General features: G+C 44.5%; 2 protein-coding genes across 2 annotated transcripts; both read right to left on the minus strand.

The window, feature by feature from the left end:
* Window positions 1–534: 534 nt before the first annotated feature.
* Window positions 535–3,696, minus strand: LOC129702525 (cystatin-A-like). Its single transcript, XM_055644271.1, has 3 exons — window positions 3,471–3,696; window positions 2,807–2,908; window positions 535–1,267 (listed from the first exon to the last, which is right to left on the minus strand). The coding sequence occupies exons 1-3, from the start codon at window positions 3,657–3,659 to the stop codon at window positions 1,148–1,150; spliced, it is 411 nt and encodes a 136-aa protein (XP_055500246.1). The 5' UTR covers window positions 3,660–3,696; the 3' UTR covers window positions 535–1,147.
* A 178-nt stretch (window positions 3,697–3,874) lies between these two features.
* Window positions 3,875–17,247, minus strand: LOC129703096 (leukocyte cysteine proteinase inhibitor 1-like). Its single transcript, XM_055645293.1, is given in 5 exon segments — window positions 3,875–5,918; window positions 5,921–5,942; window positions 7,368–7,469; window positions 10,764–10,830; window positions 17,195–17,247. Coding segments are annotated over 5 exon segments (336 nt in total). The 3' UTR covers window positions 3,875–5,826.
* Between the last annotated feature and the right edge of the window lie 1,874 nt (window positions 17,248–19,121).

The following is a 19,121-nucleotide window of genomic DNA, read 5'->3' on the forward strand; positions in this document are numbered from 1 at the left end:
CTGCTAAAGGGAACCCTGGGGGTGGGGGGGGTAAAGTATTTATTTGCATTTTATTATGCTGCACACATGTATCCAGAAGCTCCTTCTAATAGACACTGCCCTGCAGATTGTATTATACGCAAGGTAAAGGTGTACACCAAAACATTATTGATACTGCCTGTATCTCAGTGTTCATCTGTAAATAGATTTGACTGTAACCCAGTTGTCAAGAATTCCATTCGCTTTATTAAACTTGAAAACGTGACAGCTTTACAATCTCAAATGTTTTGTTCATGTATTGAAAAAGTTGATATTTTGCGATGTACACACTGGAGATTCTGTTCTCAAACCACTGTGGAACAAGTTTGTCTGGAACTTTTGCCATATTTTGTTCTAATCATTTGGTGCTTTTAAGTTTGTGCAAGTGTAGATACAATGCAAAATGTACTCCCCACAAGATGGACCTGACCCTCATTAAAAGACATCCACACAACAGTGCTGTGACTAATGTTTTATTTACTATATATAAAAGGATGGAAGACCAACCAAACTTCATTAAATCAAAACGTTTTTTTATTAAGATGTAGACAAGGACTTTTAAATGCTGGTTTGCAAAAAAAGACAAAGTGCTGGAGTAATTCAGTGGGTCAAGCAGCACCTCTGGAGAACATGGATGGCCGATGTTTTGGTTTGGGACCCTTCTTCAGACTGAAGGGTCCTGACCTGAAACGTTGCCCAGCGATGCTGCCTGACCCACTGAGTTACTCCAGTACTTTTTATATTGATTAAAACTTCCTTTTTAAAAATGCTGAGTACAACACTGAAAGCACATGTCATCTCAACAACTCAGTTTCAGAATCACACCCATCCCTTTATTAAGCATCAACTGCATCGCCATAAAGTTGAGAGAAATATCTTCACATGATTCTTTGATTACAAGATCTCTTCTGTTCAGCCCTGGGGGCACATGTGGATTTGTTTGTTTTTTAACTCCATACATTCTCCCCTATCCATTTATTTAGGTTTAACAAACATATTTATGGCCTTTACAATTCATAGACATAGAAATTGATTATGCAATAGAATAGGAAACACACTCTAGGTGAAGTTAAGATTTAAGACAAGGTGTGTTGTGCAGTAGCCAGCTCAGTGAAAGCAAGGTCACTGTTCAGAATGTGTCATCAAGCGAATGGCCATCCGTGGCAGAGGTCACAGATCTGACACTTCCTGCATGAGGAAGCATTTCATATACTTTTACATGGAGGTATTCATCTTTGCCACAGTGGATCTAAAAGACAAAACAAAGTTATTGATCCAGCCAAGAATATCATCCACATTATATAAAAGTTTAAACTGGAAATATACAAGACTGGAAGACACAGCAAGGTTGGTACACTGACCATCAATCACCCGTTCACACCAGTTCTATGTCATCTCACTTTCTCATCCACTCCCTGCACACCAGCGGCAGATTCCAGAGGTAAATTAACCTACAAACCTGCACGTCTTTGGGATGTGGGAGGAAACTGCAGCAAACACGGAGGAAACTCATGCTATCACAGGGAGAACCTATAAACTCCACACATAGACAGGACCAGAGGTCAGCATTGAACCCTGGCCTCTAGCACTGTGAGGCAGGAGCTCTATCAGCTGTGTGACTATGATATTGTCTAGGCCAGGTCTCTCCTTACAGATCAGAGAACCAAAAAGAAGCAATCCCATTTAACACTAAATTATTTTGACTGCCTGAATAAGGATAAAGAGGAAAGATGTGCAGGAAGGAACTGCAGATGCTGGTTTAAAATCAAAGATAGACAAAATGCTGGAGTAACTCAGCGGGACAGGCAGCATCTTTTGAGAGAAGGAATGGGTGACGTTTCGGGTCAAGACCTTTCAAGTTTAGTTTGAAGAAGGATCTCGACACGAAACGTCACCCATTCCTTCTCCCCAGAGATGCTGCCTGTCCCATTGAGTTACTCCAGTAATTTGTGTTAAAGTGGAAAAATGTTTTCTTGAGGAAGGCATCCGGACAAAAGGCTCACTCAAAATAAGGGGTAGGCAATCTGGAATTGAAATTAGATTTTTAGATCATACGACAGGAACAGAATGAGGCCATTTGGCCTGTGGAGTCGGTTTCATCATTCGATCGTGGCTGAGCTATTTTTTTCCCCTCAACCCCATTCTCCTGACTTCTACCCGTAACCTTTGACACCTTTACCAATCAAGCACGTATTAATCTCTGCATTAAAGATACCCAATGATTTCCACCTCCAGCTGTGGCAATGAATTCAACAGATTCACCACCCTCTGGCTAAAGAAATTCCTCCTTATCTCCATTCTAAAGGTATATCCTTTTCACTCTGAGGCTGTGCCCTCTGGTCCTAAACTCTCCCATGAGTGGAAACATCTTCAACATCCACTATCTAGACCTTCACTCACCGGCTAACGTTGGGAACTGTTTTCTCTGGAAGGGCTGTGGAGGCAGAGTTATAGCAAACTAAAAGCTCATTCTAGTAAATGGAGTTGGCAGCAGGACAAGGATAACAGGCTGGAAGATCATGCATGATCTTATTGAATGGTACAATGCTTAGCCCAAATGATCTCTCTCTGTACCAGTGCAAGCATCACATCCCCCACCCCAAACTTTAGAATTTAGGTGGGGAGAGGGGGGGGGGGGGGGGGGGGGGGGGGGGGGGGGGGGAGGGGAAAAAAGGGGAAAAGGGGGGGGGGAAAAACAACGGAACAATTATAGTCTTATCGGCATCAGACTAACAGGCCTCTAAACATAATACTCATATATAACATAAACATTAAATAGCAAACTTACTTTTAACAAGTAATTGGTACCAGCTACAACTTGCGTTTTGCAGGCTACGACCACATATAATTCAAATGTTCTGTTAAGTTGCTTTTCAACTTCAATCTTCACCTAAAAAATACAAACAAAGAGTTTCAGACTACAGAACGACGCGATCTAATTAGGAAAAGTGTCACAGACTTTCAGCAACAGGTAGTGCTGCTTCCTCCCAGTTCGGGAGACCCGTGTTCATTTCCACATTCTTCCTGTGTCAAACCATACTTGCCTCCACCACCACCACCACCACCACCACCCCTGGCAGCAAATATTAGCCTGGCAGTGTGTTCCAGCCACCCACCGCTCTGTGTAATCAAACTGGCCCCGCACACCTACTTTAAACCTTGCTCTCTAGTCTTTGACATTCCCATCCTGGTCTTGATCTGTATCCCCTGGTCCCATGTTGTGACACGCCAGGTATGTGTGTGTGTGTGTGTGTGTGTGTGTGTGTGTGTGTGTGTGTGTGTGTGTGTGTGGGTGTGTATGTGTGTGTGTGTGTTTGTGTGTGTGTGTGTGTGTGTGTGTGTGTGTGTGTGTGGGCGAGTGAGTGAGTGAGTGCCTGCGCCTCCCAGCTCCCGCTAAAGCACCGAGAGGTGGGGTTTTTCAACAAATTAAAGGCGAGGAGATGGGAACTCACGGATTCGGCGATGGACTTTATCTCGGGGGTGATCGGCTTCAGCTCGCTTGGCCCCCCAGGGCATATCTGTGGCTTCTGCTGTTGCTGATCCCAGTCTCCCCGTGGCCCCATAGGGCATGTCTGTGGCTTCTGATCCCAGTCTCCCACAAGGCACATCTGTGGCTTCTGCTGTTGCTGTTGCTGATCCATGTCTCCCCGTGGTCCCGGCGACTGAGCGGACCCGGCGCCGCCGCCCCCTTATATACCCTGTGGCCCCGCCCAGCCCCGCCCACGTGACCCACCCCCTCACTCCCAGAACCGGAAATGGCCCCGCACGACCACACCTTTCTATTCCAAAGTTCTGCAAACTGGACCAAATCATGTTTCATTCACAAACAAGTTCACAACAATTTCAGACAGATAAACATATCTGAACATTGTTCACCCATTTGTTATTATTTATTGCTCTTACCTCCTTAGTTGGAAGGTTCCCAACATATTGACAAAATGTTTTGCCCAACATTTTGCAGGGATTCCTGGTTTCCCTGCAACACGTTTTAAACTGTAAGTACTGAATCTTTATGTCCCTGTTCGGTTGAAAGGAAATAGTAAAAATTGGAAAGAGCCATGGTTTTCAAGGGAAATTGGACACTTGGTTCGGAAAAAGAGAGAGATCTACAATAATTATAGGCAGCATGGTGGTGCTTGAGGAGTAAAAAGAATGTAAAAAGAATCCTAAGAAAGAAATTAGAAAAGCTAAAACAAGATATGAGGTTGCTTTGGCAAGAGGTGAAAGTAAATCCAAAGGCTTTCTACAGCCATATGAATAGCAAAAGGATAACGAGGGATAAAATTGGTCCATTAGAGAGACAGAGTGGACAGCTATCTGCAGAGAAAAGAGATGGGGGAGATATTGAACAATTTATTTTCTTCTGTATTCACCAAGGAGAAGGTAAGGGAAACAAGTAGAGTAGCTATCGATACTATGAGATTCAAAGAAAAAGTAAGTACTGACACTTCTGAAAAATATCAAAGTGGCTAAGTCTCCAGGTCCTGACAGGATATTCCCTAGGACATTGAGAGAAGTTAGTGTAGAAATAGCAGGGGCTATGACAGAAATATTTCAAATGTCATTAGAAACGGGAATAGTGCCCGAGGATTGGTGTACTGCACATGTTGTTCCATTGTTTAAAAAGGATTCTAAGAGTAATCCTAGCAATTATAGACCTGTTAGTTTGACTTCAGTGGTGGGAAAATATACTTAGAGATAATATATATAAGCATCTGGATAAATAGGGTCTGATTAGGAACAGTCAACATGGATTTGTGCCTGGAAGGTCATGTTTGACTAATCTTCTTGAATTTTCTGAAGAGGTTACTAGGGAAATTGATGAGGGTAAAGCAGTGGATGTTGTCTATATGGACTTTAGTAAGGTCTTTGACAAGGTTCCTAATGGAAGGTTGGTTAAAAAGGTTCAATTGTTGGGTATTAATGCAGGAGTAGCAAGATGGATTCAACAGTGGCTGAATGGGATATGCCAGAGAGTAATGGTGGATGGCTGTTTGTCAGGTTTGAGGCAGGTGACTAGTGGGGTACCTCAGGGATCTGTGTTGGGTCCACTGTTGTTTGTCATGTACATCAATGATCTGGATGAAGGTGTGGTAAATTGGATTAGTAAGTATGCAGATGATACTAAGATAGGTGGTGTTGTGGATAATGAAGTAGATTTCCAAAGTCTACAGAGAGATTTAGGCCATTTGGAAAAATTGGCTGAAAGATGGCAGATGGAGTTTAATGCTGATAAGTGTGAGGTGCTACATCTTGACAGGCCAACTCAAAATAGGACGTACATGTTAAATGGTAGCGAATTGAGGAATGCAGTTGAACAGAGGGATCTAGGAATAACTGTGCATAGTTCCCTGAAGGTGGAATCTCATGTAGATAGGGTGGTAAAGAAAGCTTTTGGTATGCTAGCCTTTATAAATCAGAGCATTGAGTATAGAAGTTGGGATGTAATGTTAAAATTGTACAAGGCATTGGTGAGACCAATTCTGGAGTATGGTGTACAATTTTGGTCGCCCAATTATAGGAAGGATGTCAACAAAATAGAGAGAGTACAGAGGAGATTTACTAGAATGTTGCCTGGGTTTTAGCAACTAAGTTACAGAGAAAGTTTGAACAAGTTAGGGCTTTATTCTTTGGAGCGCAGAAGGTTAAGAGGGGACTTGATAGAGGTCTTTAAAATGATGATAGGGACAGACAGAGTTGTGTGGACAAGCTTTTCTCATTGAGAGTAGGGAAGATTCAAACAAGAGGACATGACTTGAGAATTAAGGGACAGAAATTTAGGGGTAACATGAGGGGGAATTTCTTTACTCAGAGAGTGGTAGCTGTGTGGTCATCCGTGGCAGAGGTCACAGATCTGACACTTCCTGCATGAGGAAGCTTTTCATACACATTTACATGGAGTATTCATCTTTGCCACAGTGGATCTAAAAGACAAAACAACATTATTGATCCAGCCAAGAATATCATCCACATTATATAAAAGTTTAAACTGGAAATATACAAGACTGGAAGACACAGCAAGATTGGTACACTGACCATCAATGATTGGTACACTGACCATGATCATATTGAATTGCGGTGCAGGCTCTAAGGGCCGAATGGCCTACTCCTGCACCTAATTTCTATGTTTCTATGTAATTAGTACAACATAGAAACATAGAAATTAGGTGCAGGAGTAGGCCATTCAACTCAGTATCCCATACCTGCCTTCTCTCCATACCCCCTGATCCCCTTAGCCACAAGGGCCACATCTAACTCCCTCTTAAATATATCCAATGAACTGGCCTCAACTACCCTCTGTGGCAGAGAATTCCAGAGATTCACCACTCTCTGTGTGAAAAAAGTTCTTCTCATCTCGGTTTTAAAGGATTTCCCCTTTATCCTTAAGCTGTGACCCCTTGTCCTGGACTTCCCTAACATCGGGAACAATCTTCCTGCATCTAGCCTGTCCAACCCCTTAAGAATTTTGTAAGTTTCTATAAGATCCCCTCTCAATCTCCTAAATTCTAGAGAGTATAAACCAAGTCTATCCAGTCTTTCTTCATAAGACAGTCCTGACATCCCAGGAATCAGTCTGGTGAACCGTCTCTGCACTCCCTCTATGGCAATAATGTCCTTCCTCAGATTTGGAGACCAAAACTGTACGCAATACTCCAGGTGTGGTCTCACCAAGACTCAGTACAACTGCAGTAGAACCTCTCTGCTCCTATACTCAAATCCTTTTGCAATGAAAGCTAACATACCATTCGCTTTCTTTACTGCCTGCTGCACCTGCATGCCTACCTTCAATGACTGGTGTACCATGACACCCAGGTCTCGCTGCATCTCCCCCTTTCCCAATCGGCCACCATTTAGATAATAATTTAGACAACAAAGGACTGTAGATGCTGATTTACACCAAATATAGATAAAATGCTGGAGTAACTCAGCAGGACAGGCAGCATCTCTGAAGAAAAAGCATGGGTGACATTTCACGTCCGGTCCCTTTCTCAGAAGTCGAAAAGCGCCCCGACCCGAAACATCATCTATCCGTGTTCTCCAGAGATGCTGCCTGACCTCCTGAGTTCCTCCAGCACTCTGTCACGTTTGCTACTATCAATGTCATGTTTGGCAGAGACACTGGCCTGTTCTTGAGGTGTACGATGTTAAAAGTTACTATGCACAAGCTCAAGAATATACATTTTTAAATGAATTGATGATAGCCCAAAGTGTACGTATAAACAAGTCAGAAGTGTTTAATTGTCGAATATGTACAGACAATGGAACAATGATATTCTTACCTGCATCAGACTAACAGACCTCTAAACCTAATACTCATAGATAACATAAACATTCAATAGCAAACTTACTTTTAAATAGTAAACGGTACCAGTTACAACTTGCGTTCTGTAGGCTACGACCACATATACATCAAATGATCTCTTAAGTTGCTTTTCAACATCAGCCCTCAACTGAAAAATACAAACAAAAAAAGTTTCAGATGACAGAACGACTTGCGATCTAATTAGGAAAAGTGTCACAGACTTTCAGCAGCAATGGTGCAGCAGGTAGTGCTGCTTCCTCCCAGTGCCAGAGACCTGTGTTCAATCCCAACTGCAGTTGCTGTCTGTGTGGTTTACATATTCTCCCTGTGACCATGTGGGTTCCCACCAGGTGCTCCGTTTTCCTCCCACATTCCAAAAACATGCGGGTTTGTAGATTGATTTGCCCCTAGTGTGGAGGATGTGAAAGTGGGTTAACAGAACGAGTGCGAGGGTGATTTATGATCGGCTTGGAAGGTAAACGAGTAGCAGAGGCAACGAGGCAGTTGTTAAAAAGATCTAGCCGGTATGTGGTGATTTCAGAGCATCAGGTTATTCATTAGACATTTTACAATCAACACAATTTTAGAATGTGGAATAGTACAGTACAGGAACAGGCCATTCGACCCACAATATCCGTGCCAAACAGGATGCCAATTAAACTAATCACTACCTGCATGTAATCCATATCCCTCCATTCTCTGCATATCCATGTCTATCTAAAAGCCTCTTAAACACCACTATCATATCTACCTCCACCACCACCCCTGGCAGCACGTTCCAGGCACCCACCATCCGCTCTACAAGAAGCGTGACGCGCACATCTCCTTTAAACTTTGTCCATCTCACCTTGGAGGTAGCCCACATTTGTTTGGCACTTCCACTGCTGGAAATATTTCTAAGTCTTTTCAGGGGTGCTGTCAAAGTAAACATTGCCATGCACAAAGAGAAAGATTTGAGGGGTTGGACAGGCTAGGACTTTATTCCTTGGAGCCCAGGAGGCTGTGGGGTGATCTTCTCAGGTGTACAGGTTGACAAGAATAGGCAGGGTGAATGCACGCTGTCTTTTACCCAGGGTTGGGGAATCAAGAACCAGAGGACATACGTTTGAGGCGCGACAGGAAAGATTTTATAGGCACCTGAAGGGTAACTCCTAATTAAAAATGGTTCACAACCGGAGCAGACGATGACAGACTCAGCGCTAATGTTCGGCAAAATGATCGCCAAATTACGTTTGGTCTCACCAATGTACAGGAGGTCACATCGGGAACACCGGATACAAACTTAACATTTTTCTTTTAGAATTACAGAGCTCCACCACTTGTGACTTTCCTCTATAAGAAGTTTTAATAATCTTCAATTTTAGATTCCACATTTCAGGAGCCATGTCTTTGCTCTTATGCCTAATTAATTGTTTTAAAACATTAACTTCAAATCAGCTTGCTGTTGTTACTTTAAGCTTGTGACAGGAAAATTGATTATACTTGAAGAATGAGTTCACAGTAATGCTAGTAATGGCAGGTGCGGACAGCATTTGTGGAGGGAGAAAGTTGATAATGCAGGTAAATCGCCTTTCATTCACATTGGTTTATTCAATGCTTTTTCTTGTCTTGCAGAATATGTGCAAGTTATGGATGATATGTTTTTAGGTGCAGTCCAAGTCTGTGTCAGCACAATATTTTCATTGTGCCAGTAATCCACCACTTAACAAACTTGATTTGAAACCACACCCTGATTTGTCACTGCTGGCACAAGACAACTGGAAAGTATTTAGTTTTAGTCTTAGAGATACCGCCTGGAAACAGGCCCTTCAGCCCGCTGGGTCCATGCCAACCATCAATCACACATCCATGTTATCCCACTTTCACATCCACTCCCTGCACATTTGGGGCAATTTAGAGGCCAATTAACCTACAGACCAATACAGGGCAGGATCAAACCCAGGTCTCTGGCGCTGAGGGGTTCGAGAGCAAGAAGCTTTTATATTATTGGCTGGCTAGCTTTTGTATTTCAGCTTTTCTCCCCGGATTGCCTTTTCAGTTACCTACTATTTTTCATGTTAAAGCTTCCTAATCCTCTGGCTTCCCACTAATCTTTGCAATGTTATATGCCTCCTCTTTTAGTTTTATGATGTCCTTGACTTCCCTTGTCAGCCACAGTTGATTCTCCCTCTAGATTCTTTCTTTCTCTTTGAAATGAAAAGATCCTGCAACTTCTGAATTATTCCCAGAGATTCCTGCCATTGCTGTTCCACCATTATTCTTCCTCAGGCCCATTTCCAATCAACTTTATCCAGGTCCTCCCTCATGCCTCTGTAGTCATGTTTGCTTAACAGAAATGTGGACATATATATCTTCACCTTCTCCCTCTCAAATTGCAGGTTGAATTTTATCACAGTCACTACCTCCGAATGGTTCATTCACCTTAACCTCCTTAATCAAATGCAGATCATTACACAATAGCAAATCCAGAATTGTCATTTCCCTGTTAAGCTCAACTACAAGCTGCTTTAAGAAACCATCTCCGAGACACTCTACAAATCCCCTCTCTTGAGGTCCAGTATCAATCTGATTTTCCCCTTAGGTAAACACAAAATGCTGGAGTAACTGAGGGAGTGAGGCAGCATCTATGGAGAGAAGGAATGAGTGACATTTCGGGTCTAGACATTTCTTCAGAATGACCATTTCCCTAAAGGCAGGGACAACCAGGTGATCCAAATGGCTGCATGTGTTTCACATTTTCCTCCACACTCCAGCACTAACCCCACCTTTCCTCCACATCTTCAACTCCCACCCACTGCATTTGATGTCCACCATTTGGGATTTTCCTCCACATCCACCCTGTCCTCACTTCTCCCCATTCCAAGTTATCCAACCCTTGAAAGCAGAGAACGGTACATCACAGGAACATACCCTTTGGCCCACAATGTCCACGCCTGCACATGGTCCATATCCATGTACCCATATCTATGTGCCTCTTAAATGCCACTGTCAAACTATACCTGCCTCCACCACCACCCCTGGCAGTGTGTTCCAGACACCCACCGCTCTTAGAGATACAGCCTGGAAACAGGCCCTTCAGCCTGTCCATGCCATGTCCATGCCTGCACATGGTCCATATCCATGTGCCCAGCGAAAAACCTCTTAAATGCCACTGTCGAACCACACCTGCCTCCACCACCACCCCTGGCAGTGTGTTCCAGACACCCACCGCTCTGTGTAAACAAACTGGCCCCGCACACCTCCTTTAAACTTTGCCCTCTAGTTTCTGACATTCCCACCCTGGTCTAGATCTGCATACCCTGGCCCCAAGTGCTGACACGCCAGGTGAGTGTGTGGGCGGGTGAGCGAGTGAGTGGCTGCCTGCGCCTCCCAGCTCCTGCTGAAGCACCAAGAATTGTCTTTATCTGCCGAACAAATTAAAGGCAAGGGGATGGGAACTCACGGAATTGGCGACAGGCTGTATCTTGGGGGTGACCGGCTGCTGCTCGCTTTCCCCCCCCGCAGAATCTCTGTGGCCCCAGTTGTTCGTGCCCGTACTCGTGCCCGCTCTCCCCGTGCGGGCACCCCTATATATACCCTGCCGCCCGCCTGCTCGCCGCCGCCAATCAGGGCGCAGGGAATGACGGCCCCTCACTCTCAGTCCAGAAGTGGCCCCTCGGGGGGGGGGGGGGCGGGGGGGGGGTGTGGTTGGTGGTCACCACAACTTTCTATTCTAAAGTTTTGCAAACTGGACCAAAGTGCGTTTCATCCACAAACAAGTTGACAGCGATTTCAGACAGATAAACATATCTGAACATTGTTCACCCATTTGTTATCATGTATTGCTCTTACCTCCTTAGATGGAAGGTTCCCAACATATTGACAAAATGCAGGGCTCTGACTTTGGGTGAGCGTTGGGAGTGAGAAATTGCGAGAGACCATGCCCGAGGGAGTGTATCGACCAAGCCCGAGGGAACGTATCGACCAAACCCGAGGTGTCCCCCCTCCCATTGGTACGGAGCTTTTGCATTTTTCAGCTTGAAATTGTGCAATCTGGTGCATACTGTAGCGAGTCTTTTAACCTACACTTGAATGCAATATATATGCTTTAAATTGGATTAGCTATGAATAAGGTTAAACTAAATTACATTCCTAATTACATTCCACAGTAGAGCCAGACTCTGAACAACATGTGCAGCACATGAATGATTTTAGTATATTCATGCATGGAAATCAGATAATAATCAAACACTTGGCCCATGTTGACCAACCTGGGTCTCACTGCACACCTGGTACTACCCCTGACCCTAACTCCAGTTGCATGCCATCTCTCATTCCTGACCCCAAGTCCAGCCTTACACCTGACCCCCTATTCTATCCTGATCATAGCTGTTTACCTGCTTAGGTTCCCAGTGCTGAACACTCCCATTGTCCCAGCTTTGACTGCACACCTAGTACTATTCCAGACCTTGACTCTGGATGCACACTTGGCATTGCCCCTCTGTTCGGACAATATATCTGACCCTTTGGATGTAATGCGGTAATCTTTTATGGGGCACTTCACAGACCAAATTATCTATAACAAAATTTGCTACATCCATTGGCTTCCTTGTTATCTAACATACTAGTTACTTTGTCAAAGAAGTCATCAATTGGTTGAACACAATTTATCATCCATAAAATTATACTCACTCAGTTGTATGTATTCTGTTACCATTTCCTTAATTTTCCTAACAAACTGTACTGAAGTCATTTTCACCCCCAATATTTTCAGTATTTTGCTGTCTTCCTCTCAACGGACATTTCCGAAATCCAGTCCAATAACTGTATATTTAAGCAATATTATTCTATTAAATGTGATCTTGAGAGTACATAATATTTTCTGTGGTATTCATAAAACAATGATAAAAAAGATCCTTGTTTTCATTGCACCTATCAACATGCATACATTATATTAGAGTTAATATGTACCGTGCGCAAATTTATGTTCCAATGCTCCCCACTCCTAATTACTTTTACATTGAAGTGATTGAAATCCATGAACTTTAAATTGCATCAGAAAAATAAAACCTCTGGAATCGATGATATTCATTACGTGGTTGGTCGGAGTCAGTATCAGCACTAATACCATATTAAACTTTGAATCTTCAGAAGTCCTGGTTCAAGCTAAAACTAAAGACAAATAATAATCTCCTCACACATTCCCCTGCAAGTATCTCTGTCCCTCCTTTAAAATATGCTCCTTCTTTGACCAAGTTCTTAAATATCGCATCTGAAGGGGCGAAGGCAGGCACGGGTTATTGGTTGGGGACGATCAGTCATGAATGGCGGTGTTGGCTCAAAGGGCCAAATGGCCTCCTCCTGAATCTATTTTCTATGTTTCTATGAAACAGTTTCCATCTGATTACACTCCTTGAGGATGTTCATCTACGTAATCAAGTAATAAAACAATGGGATTGGGGACATTTCTATTCAATCTGACATAAGGAATTTGGGAGGAGGGGGTGTTTAGAAATAGTCAGTGAGGTAAACAAACATAATAGTTGAGTGGAAAATGACAATAGTGCTACCTTCCCAATATTTAACTGAAGGAGATAATGGGTTATCAGGGCTGTATGTTGTGACAGACAGCCTGACACCTTGCATGTCATTTTAATATTACGCATATGGAACAAGCTGCCAGAGGAGGTAGTTGACGCAGGGACTATCCCAACATTTAGGAAACAGTTAGACTGATACATGGATAGGACAGATTAGGAGGGATATGAACCAAAAGCAGGTAGTGTAGCTGGGACATGTTGGCGGGTGTGGATAAGTTGCGCCGAAGGGCCTGTTTTCACACTGCATCACTCTATGAGTGCATTATACCTCCACCATGCATGAATGTTTCAAAATCAAGTGGTCGAGTTTTATTGCCATACTCGACTAAGTGGGACCATTAGGTCCCATGTTCACATTGGAGGGCTGGTCCCCCAACGCAATAATCCACCTCTCCACCAATTCCAATATTGGTGGCCAGTGGGGAGGGGATGCTTTCTGGAGCACTGGTATGGGTGTTGTGGGCCATTTCAAGCAGGGTGCAAGGCCACCGAATTCAAGTGCAGTTTCATACCACTTCAAGCAGGGTGCAAGGCCACCAAATTCAAATACAGTTTCATACCATTTCATGTAGGGTGCAAAGCCACCACATTCAAATGCAGTTTCATACCATTTCAAGCAGGGTGAAACCACCATGAAACCACACAAAACACCAAACTCACAGTTCAGCAAACATTCAGTGTGTTCAGTTGATTCTCAGCTCAGACAGAGTTGTGACCTCTCCCTCCCCCATCATGCAGAGACTGAGCCACACCCATACTTCTGAGTTTTAAAATCCCTCCCCCCTCCCACCGGAAAAGGTGTGGCCTTCATTGCGTAATTGACAAGAGAGAGATTCTCAACATTTTTTAAACACTAATAACATTTTTATTTTTCATTGATGGGAAGAATCCTCAGCACCTGATGAGCGGAGGGGGGCTGAGTAAGATGGCCAAAAATAAAAGCCGTAAGTGGTTGATTTAAAATCAATATACAGTGCAAACAGGAAGTTGTCAAGTTTAGACCACCAACTATTTGTAGTGCTTTTACTTCAACCCAAACCCCCACCAACCATTTGCAGTGCTTTTACTTCAACCCAATCACATTTTCATTTTCAAACCACATTAAGGGCATCAAGGTCAGTAAAACCACACTCACAGTTCAGTACACAAGTGTTCAGTGTTATTCACAGCTCAGACCGAGAGACATGACCCTCTCACTTCCCCTTGCAGCAACTGATTGAGGCACAACACTTCCAGTGTTTTATAGTCCCTCCCCCCTCCCGCCAGCAGGGGCAGCAGAGAGAATTACAACATTTTTAAAACGTTAATAACTCTTTTATTTTTCATCGATGGGAAAAATCCTCTTGTCCTGCGCAGCGGATGGCAACCGAGTAAGATGGCCATAGATCACAGCCGTAAATGGCAGCGTTTATTTCTAAAATCATGTAACAGTAAAACAGGTCAAGACCAGACTTTTAGTAATATACTTACTCAAGCACAGGAATAGGCCATTCGGCCCTTCGAGGCAGCACTGCCATTCAATATGATCATGGCTGTTTATCCACAATCAGTATCTCTTTCCTGTTTTTGCTCCATATCCCTTGATTTCCTTAGCCCCAAGAGCTAAATGTAACTCTTCCTTGAAAACATCCAGTGAATTGGCCTCCACTGTGGCAGAGAATTCCACAGATTCACAATTCTCACCAACTCTCACCTAGTCCTATCTACCTGCACTCAGAGCATAACCCTCCATTCCTTTCCCGTCCATATACCTATCCAATTTATTTTTAAATGATAAAATCAAACCTGCCTTCACCAATTCCACTGGAAGCTCATTCCACACAGCTACCACTCTCTGAGTAAAGAAGTTCCCCCTCATGTTACCCCCTAAAGTTCTGTCCCTTAATTCTCAAGTCATGTCCCCTTGTTTGAATCTTCCCTACTCTCAGTGGGAAAAGCTTATCCACGTAAACTCTGTCTATCCCTCTCATCATTTTAAAGACCTCTATCAAGTCCCCCCTTAACCTTCTGTGCCCCAAAGAATAAAGACCTAACTTGCTCAACCTTTCTCTGTAACTCAGTTGCTGAAACCCAGGCAACATTCTAGTAAATCTCCTCTGTACTCTCTCTATTTTGTTGACATCTTTCCTATAATTTGGCGACAAAAATTGTACACCACACTCCAGAATTGGCCTCACCAATGCCTTGTACAATTTTAACATTACATCCCAACTTCTGTACTCAATGCTCTGATTTATAAAGGCCAGCACACAAAAAGCTTTCTTTACCACCCTATCTACATGAGATTCCACCTTCAGGGAACTATGCACAGTTATTCCTAGATCCCTCTGTTCACATGCATTCCTCAATTCGCTACCATTTACCATGTACGTTCTATTTTGATTTGTTCTGCCAAGATGTAGCACCTCACACTTATCAGCATTAAACTCCATCTGCCATCTTTCAGCCCACTCTTCCAAATGGCCTAAATCTCTTTGTAGATTTTGAAAATCTACTTCATTATCCACAACACCACCTATCTTAGTATCATCTGCATACTTACTATTCCAATTTACCACACCATCATCCAGATCATTGATATACATGACAAACAACAGTGGACCCAACACAGATCCCTGAGGCACCCCACAAGTCACCGGCCTCCAACCTGACAAACAGTTATCCACCATTACTCTCTGGCATCTCCCATTCAGCCACTGTTGAATCTATCTTACTACTCCACTATTAATACCCAACAAATGAACCTTCTTAACCAACCTTCCATGTGGAAGTTGTCAACGGCCTTACTGAAGTCCATATAGACGTCATCCACCACTTTACCCTCATCAATTTCCCTAGTAACCTCTTCAAAAGGAGGTCCAAATGAAATGCCGTTTCTGCAGCCATACATTACACACAAATAAACCCCAGACACAACATAATTACATTTTACATAAACATCCATCACATAGCTGTGATGGAAGGCCAAAAAAACTTATCTCTCCACTGCACTCCCCCCCCCCCCCCCCCCCCCCCGATGTCAGAGTCAAAGTCAAAGCCCCCGGCTGGCGATGGCGATTGTCCCGCGGCCATTGAAGCCACGCCGGGTGATGCAAGATCGCACACCGGGTCTTGGTGTTAGAGCCCCCGGTGTGCGCTCGCAGAGTCCCGCGGCCATTCCAAGCCGCGCGGGGCAGTAATGTAAGGCCCCGCTCCAGGAGCTCTTCGACCCCGCAACTTGGGCGGGAGAAGTCGCCGTTGCAGGAGCCCTGAAAAGCGGTCTCCCTCCAGGGATCCGCGGGCTCCCGGTGCCGCCGTCCGCAGACCCGCAGTAGCAGCCTCCGAATCGGCAGCAGCAGCAGCGGCAGCAGCAGCGGCAGCAGCGGCAGCGCTCCTCCACCGCTCCACCCGCTCCGGTCTCGGCCAGCTCCGCGACGGCGACGGTGAGTCGTAGCACCAGAGTCCCCGGTCTCTTCCTGTTGGAGGCCGCTCCTCGTTGCGGCCCCAACGACAACTGAGACCCGACGAGAAAAGGTCGGGTCTCCAGTGCAGGGAGAGAAAGATTCCCAAAAACACACCCCAACATAAAATAACAAAAACTACATAAAAACACAGACAAAAAATAATAAAAACGCGGACAGGCTGCAGAGGCCGCTGCTGACCAGAGTCGCGCCGCCTACCGAAAACATGACCTTCCAGGCACAAATCCATGTTGACTGTTCCTAATCAGACCCTGTTTATCCAGACGATTATATATATTAAATAAAAATATATTATAAAAATATATTATAAAAATAATAGAAACAACAATCCGCCTATCCTCCGGCACCATTCCCGTTTCGTATGACATTTGGAATATTTCTGTCATAGCCCCTGCTATTTCTACACTAACTTCCCTCAATGTCCTAGGGAATATCCTGTCAGGACCTGGAGACTTATCCACGTTTATATTTTTCAAAAGTGTCAGTACTTCCTTTTCTTTGATCCTTATGGTTTCCATAACTACCCTACTTATTTCCATTACCTCACATAATTCAATATCCTTCTCCTTGGTGAATACCGAAGAAAAGAAATTGTTCAATATCGCCCCTATCTCTTTTGGCTCTACAGATGACGCTGCACCAACCGCTCCTGGGACTCTGTGGAACAAAGCCCCCCGCTCCATTTTTAAACTCAGCACCCAAACGCTGCACCAACCGCTCCTGGGCCTCTGTGGAACAAAGCCCCGTGCTCCGTTTTTAAACTCACTGCCGAGACGCTGCTCCAACCGCTCCTGAGCCTCTTCCACCATTTCAACCCAGTGCTTGGCACTTACTTCCGCAATGCTTCTGACGCCTCAAACAGCCAGGGACTCTTGCACTGCTCCATGGCCTGGAGCTGCAGCGAGCGACTTGCCAGCCCGGCAAACACTCGCCAGCCCCGGCTTAGTGTCCCCATCTGTCCCCGCCGCTGCTTCTGCTTCCATCCCTCCCTCAGCCCCTGTGCTCCAACACCCACGGCCGATGCAGTTGATATGCATTTTAAAATTTTCCCTGATCACAGACTTAGGGATGGGAGGCGAGTGTGGGAAGGGAGTAGGTTTCCTCTGGGTGCTCCTGTTTCTCCCCACAACCCAAAGACCTGTGAGGTTGTAGGATAATTGGCCCTAGTGTGTGTAAGGAGTGGATGAGAAAGTGGGATCACATAGAACTAATGTGAACGGGTGATCTATGGTTGGTGTGCACTCGGTGGACCGATGAGCCTGTTTCCAAGCTGTGTACATTTTTTTTAATCATAATAATTTGCAAGGCAAAATTAGCACTAAATGAAACACTGTTAGAACATCAATGAAGGTTGTTGTCCATTATCTATGTAAAGATATCCCAGAGATCATTGTTTGGTTAATTATGTGTGGACTTAATATTAATTTTCATGTGAAAATAAGTAACTAAACAAAACATTGCATGATGAAACAATCCATATAATTAAAAGTCTCATCTTAACCACTTCCTGTTTGCACTGCATATTGATTTTAGAAAAAAAGCTACCAGTTACTGCTGTGATTTCTGGCTATCTTACTCAGAGTCTACCTCTGCTAAGACGATTTTTCCCATTGATGAAAAATAAAAGACTTATTAATATTTTTAAAATGTTGAGATTCTCTCCTGTCAATCACGCCATGAAGGCCATCCCCTTCCGGTGGGAGGGGGAGAGATTATAAAAACCAGAAGTGTGGGCGAGGCTCAGTCCCTGCAAGATGGGGGAGTGAGAGGTAACGACTCCCTGTCTGCACTCGAATTCGAGGGGCTTTGCACCCGTGCTTGAAGTAGCCGGAGACCGCACTCGAAGTCGGTGGCCTTGCACCCGTGCTTGAAATGGTAGGAGAACGCACTCGCAGTAGGTGGCCTCGCACCTTGCTTGAAACGGTAGGAGACCACATTCGAATTCGGTGGCCTAGCACCCTGCTCGAAACAGCAGGAGACCATACTTGAATTTGGTGACCTAGCACCCGGTTTGAAATGGTAGGAGACCGCATTTAAATTTGGTGGCCTTGCACCCTACTTAAAATGGAATATCAAGGAATAGCTGTGAGTCAACTGCCAGCCCACCAGTCGTGAGTGAGCTGCCAATACACCAAGCTTGAGTGACTGAGCCGCCAGCTCAATAATCCATTCGGTCCACAATGTCCATTCTAGCCCTCTGGAAACCAGTCCCTTCAGCCAACAACACCCAAACCAGCGCTCTATAAAGCCCCCCAACCCCCACTGGCCACCAATATTGGAATTGGTGGAGAGGCAGAATATTGTGTTGGGGGAGCAGCCCCTCCCTGTGAACATGGGACCCAACGGGTCCCACCTAGTCTAGTTCTTGCTAAATTTGTGCAAAAATTTGCTAATTGCACATTTCTTACCAACTGTCACTGATGTGTGTTGTTTATTTCACACAGATATCTGTTTCACCATGCAACGACTCGAGGGCCTGAGTCACAGGGAGAGGTTGGGCAGGATAGGACTTGTTTCTTGCAGTGCAGCGGCTGAGGAGTGATCTTAGAGAGGTGTATAAATGCACGAGGTGAATGGATAGCGTGTCTTTTACCCAGGGTAGGGGAATCAGATCCAAAGGACATAGGTTTACGATGAGAAGGGAAAGTTTTAATAGGAACCCAAGGAGCAACTTTCTCACACAGTGGTAGGTACATGGAACAAGCTGCCAGAGGAGGTAGTTGAGGCTCAACTGAGTATCAACATTTATAATACACTAGA

Source organism: Leucoraja erinacea, chromosome 13 (genome assembly GCF_028641065.1).
Source record: "Leucoraja erinacea ecotype New England chromosome 13, Leri_hhj_1, whole genome shotgun sequence".
In the NCBI taxonomy this organism is placed as follows: Eukaryota; Metazoa; Chordata; class Chondrichthyes; order Rajiformes; family Rajidae; genus Leucoraja; species Leucoraja erinaceus.

Bases quoted from the DNA above. Each gene is read 5' to 3' on its own strand.
- LOC129702525 (XM_055644271.1), bottom strand. From the start codon at position 3,659: ATGGATCAGCAACAGCAACAGCAGAAGCCACAGATGTGCCTTGTGGGA. The intron at 2,909-3,470 runs GTGAGTTCCCAT...TGTATTTTTTAG, and splicing joins TAAAGTCCATCGCCGAATCC to GTGAAGATTGAAGTTGAAAA. The intron at 1,268-2,806 runs GTAAGTTTGCTA...TTTGTCTTTTAG, and splicing joins GTACCAATTACTTGTTAAAA to ATCCACTGTGGCAAAGATGA.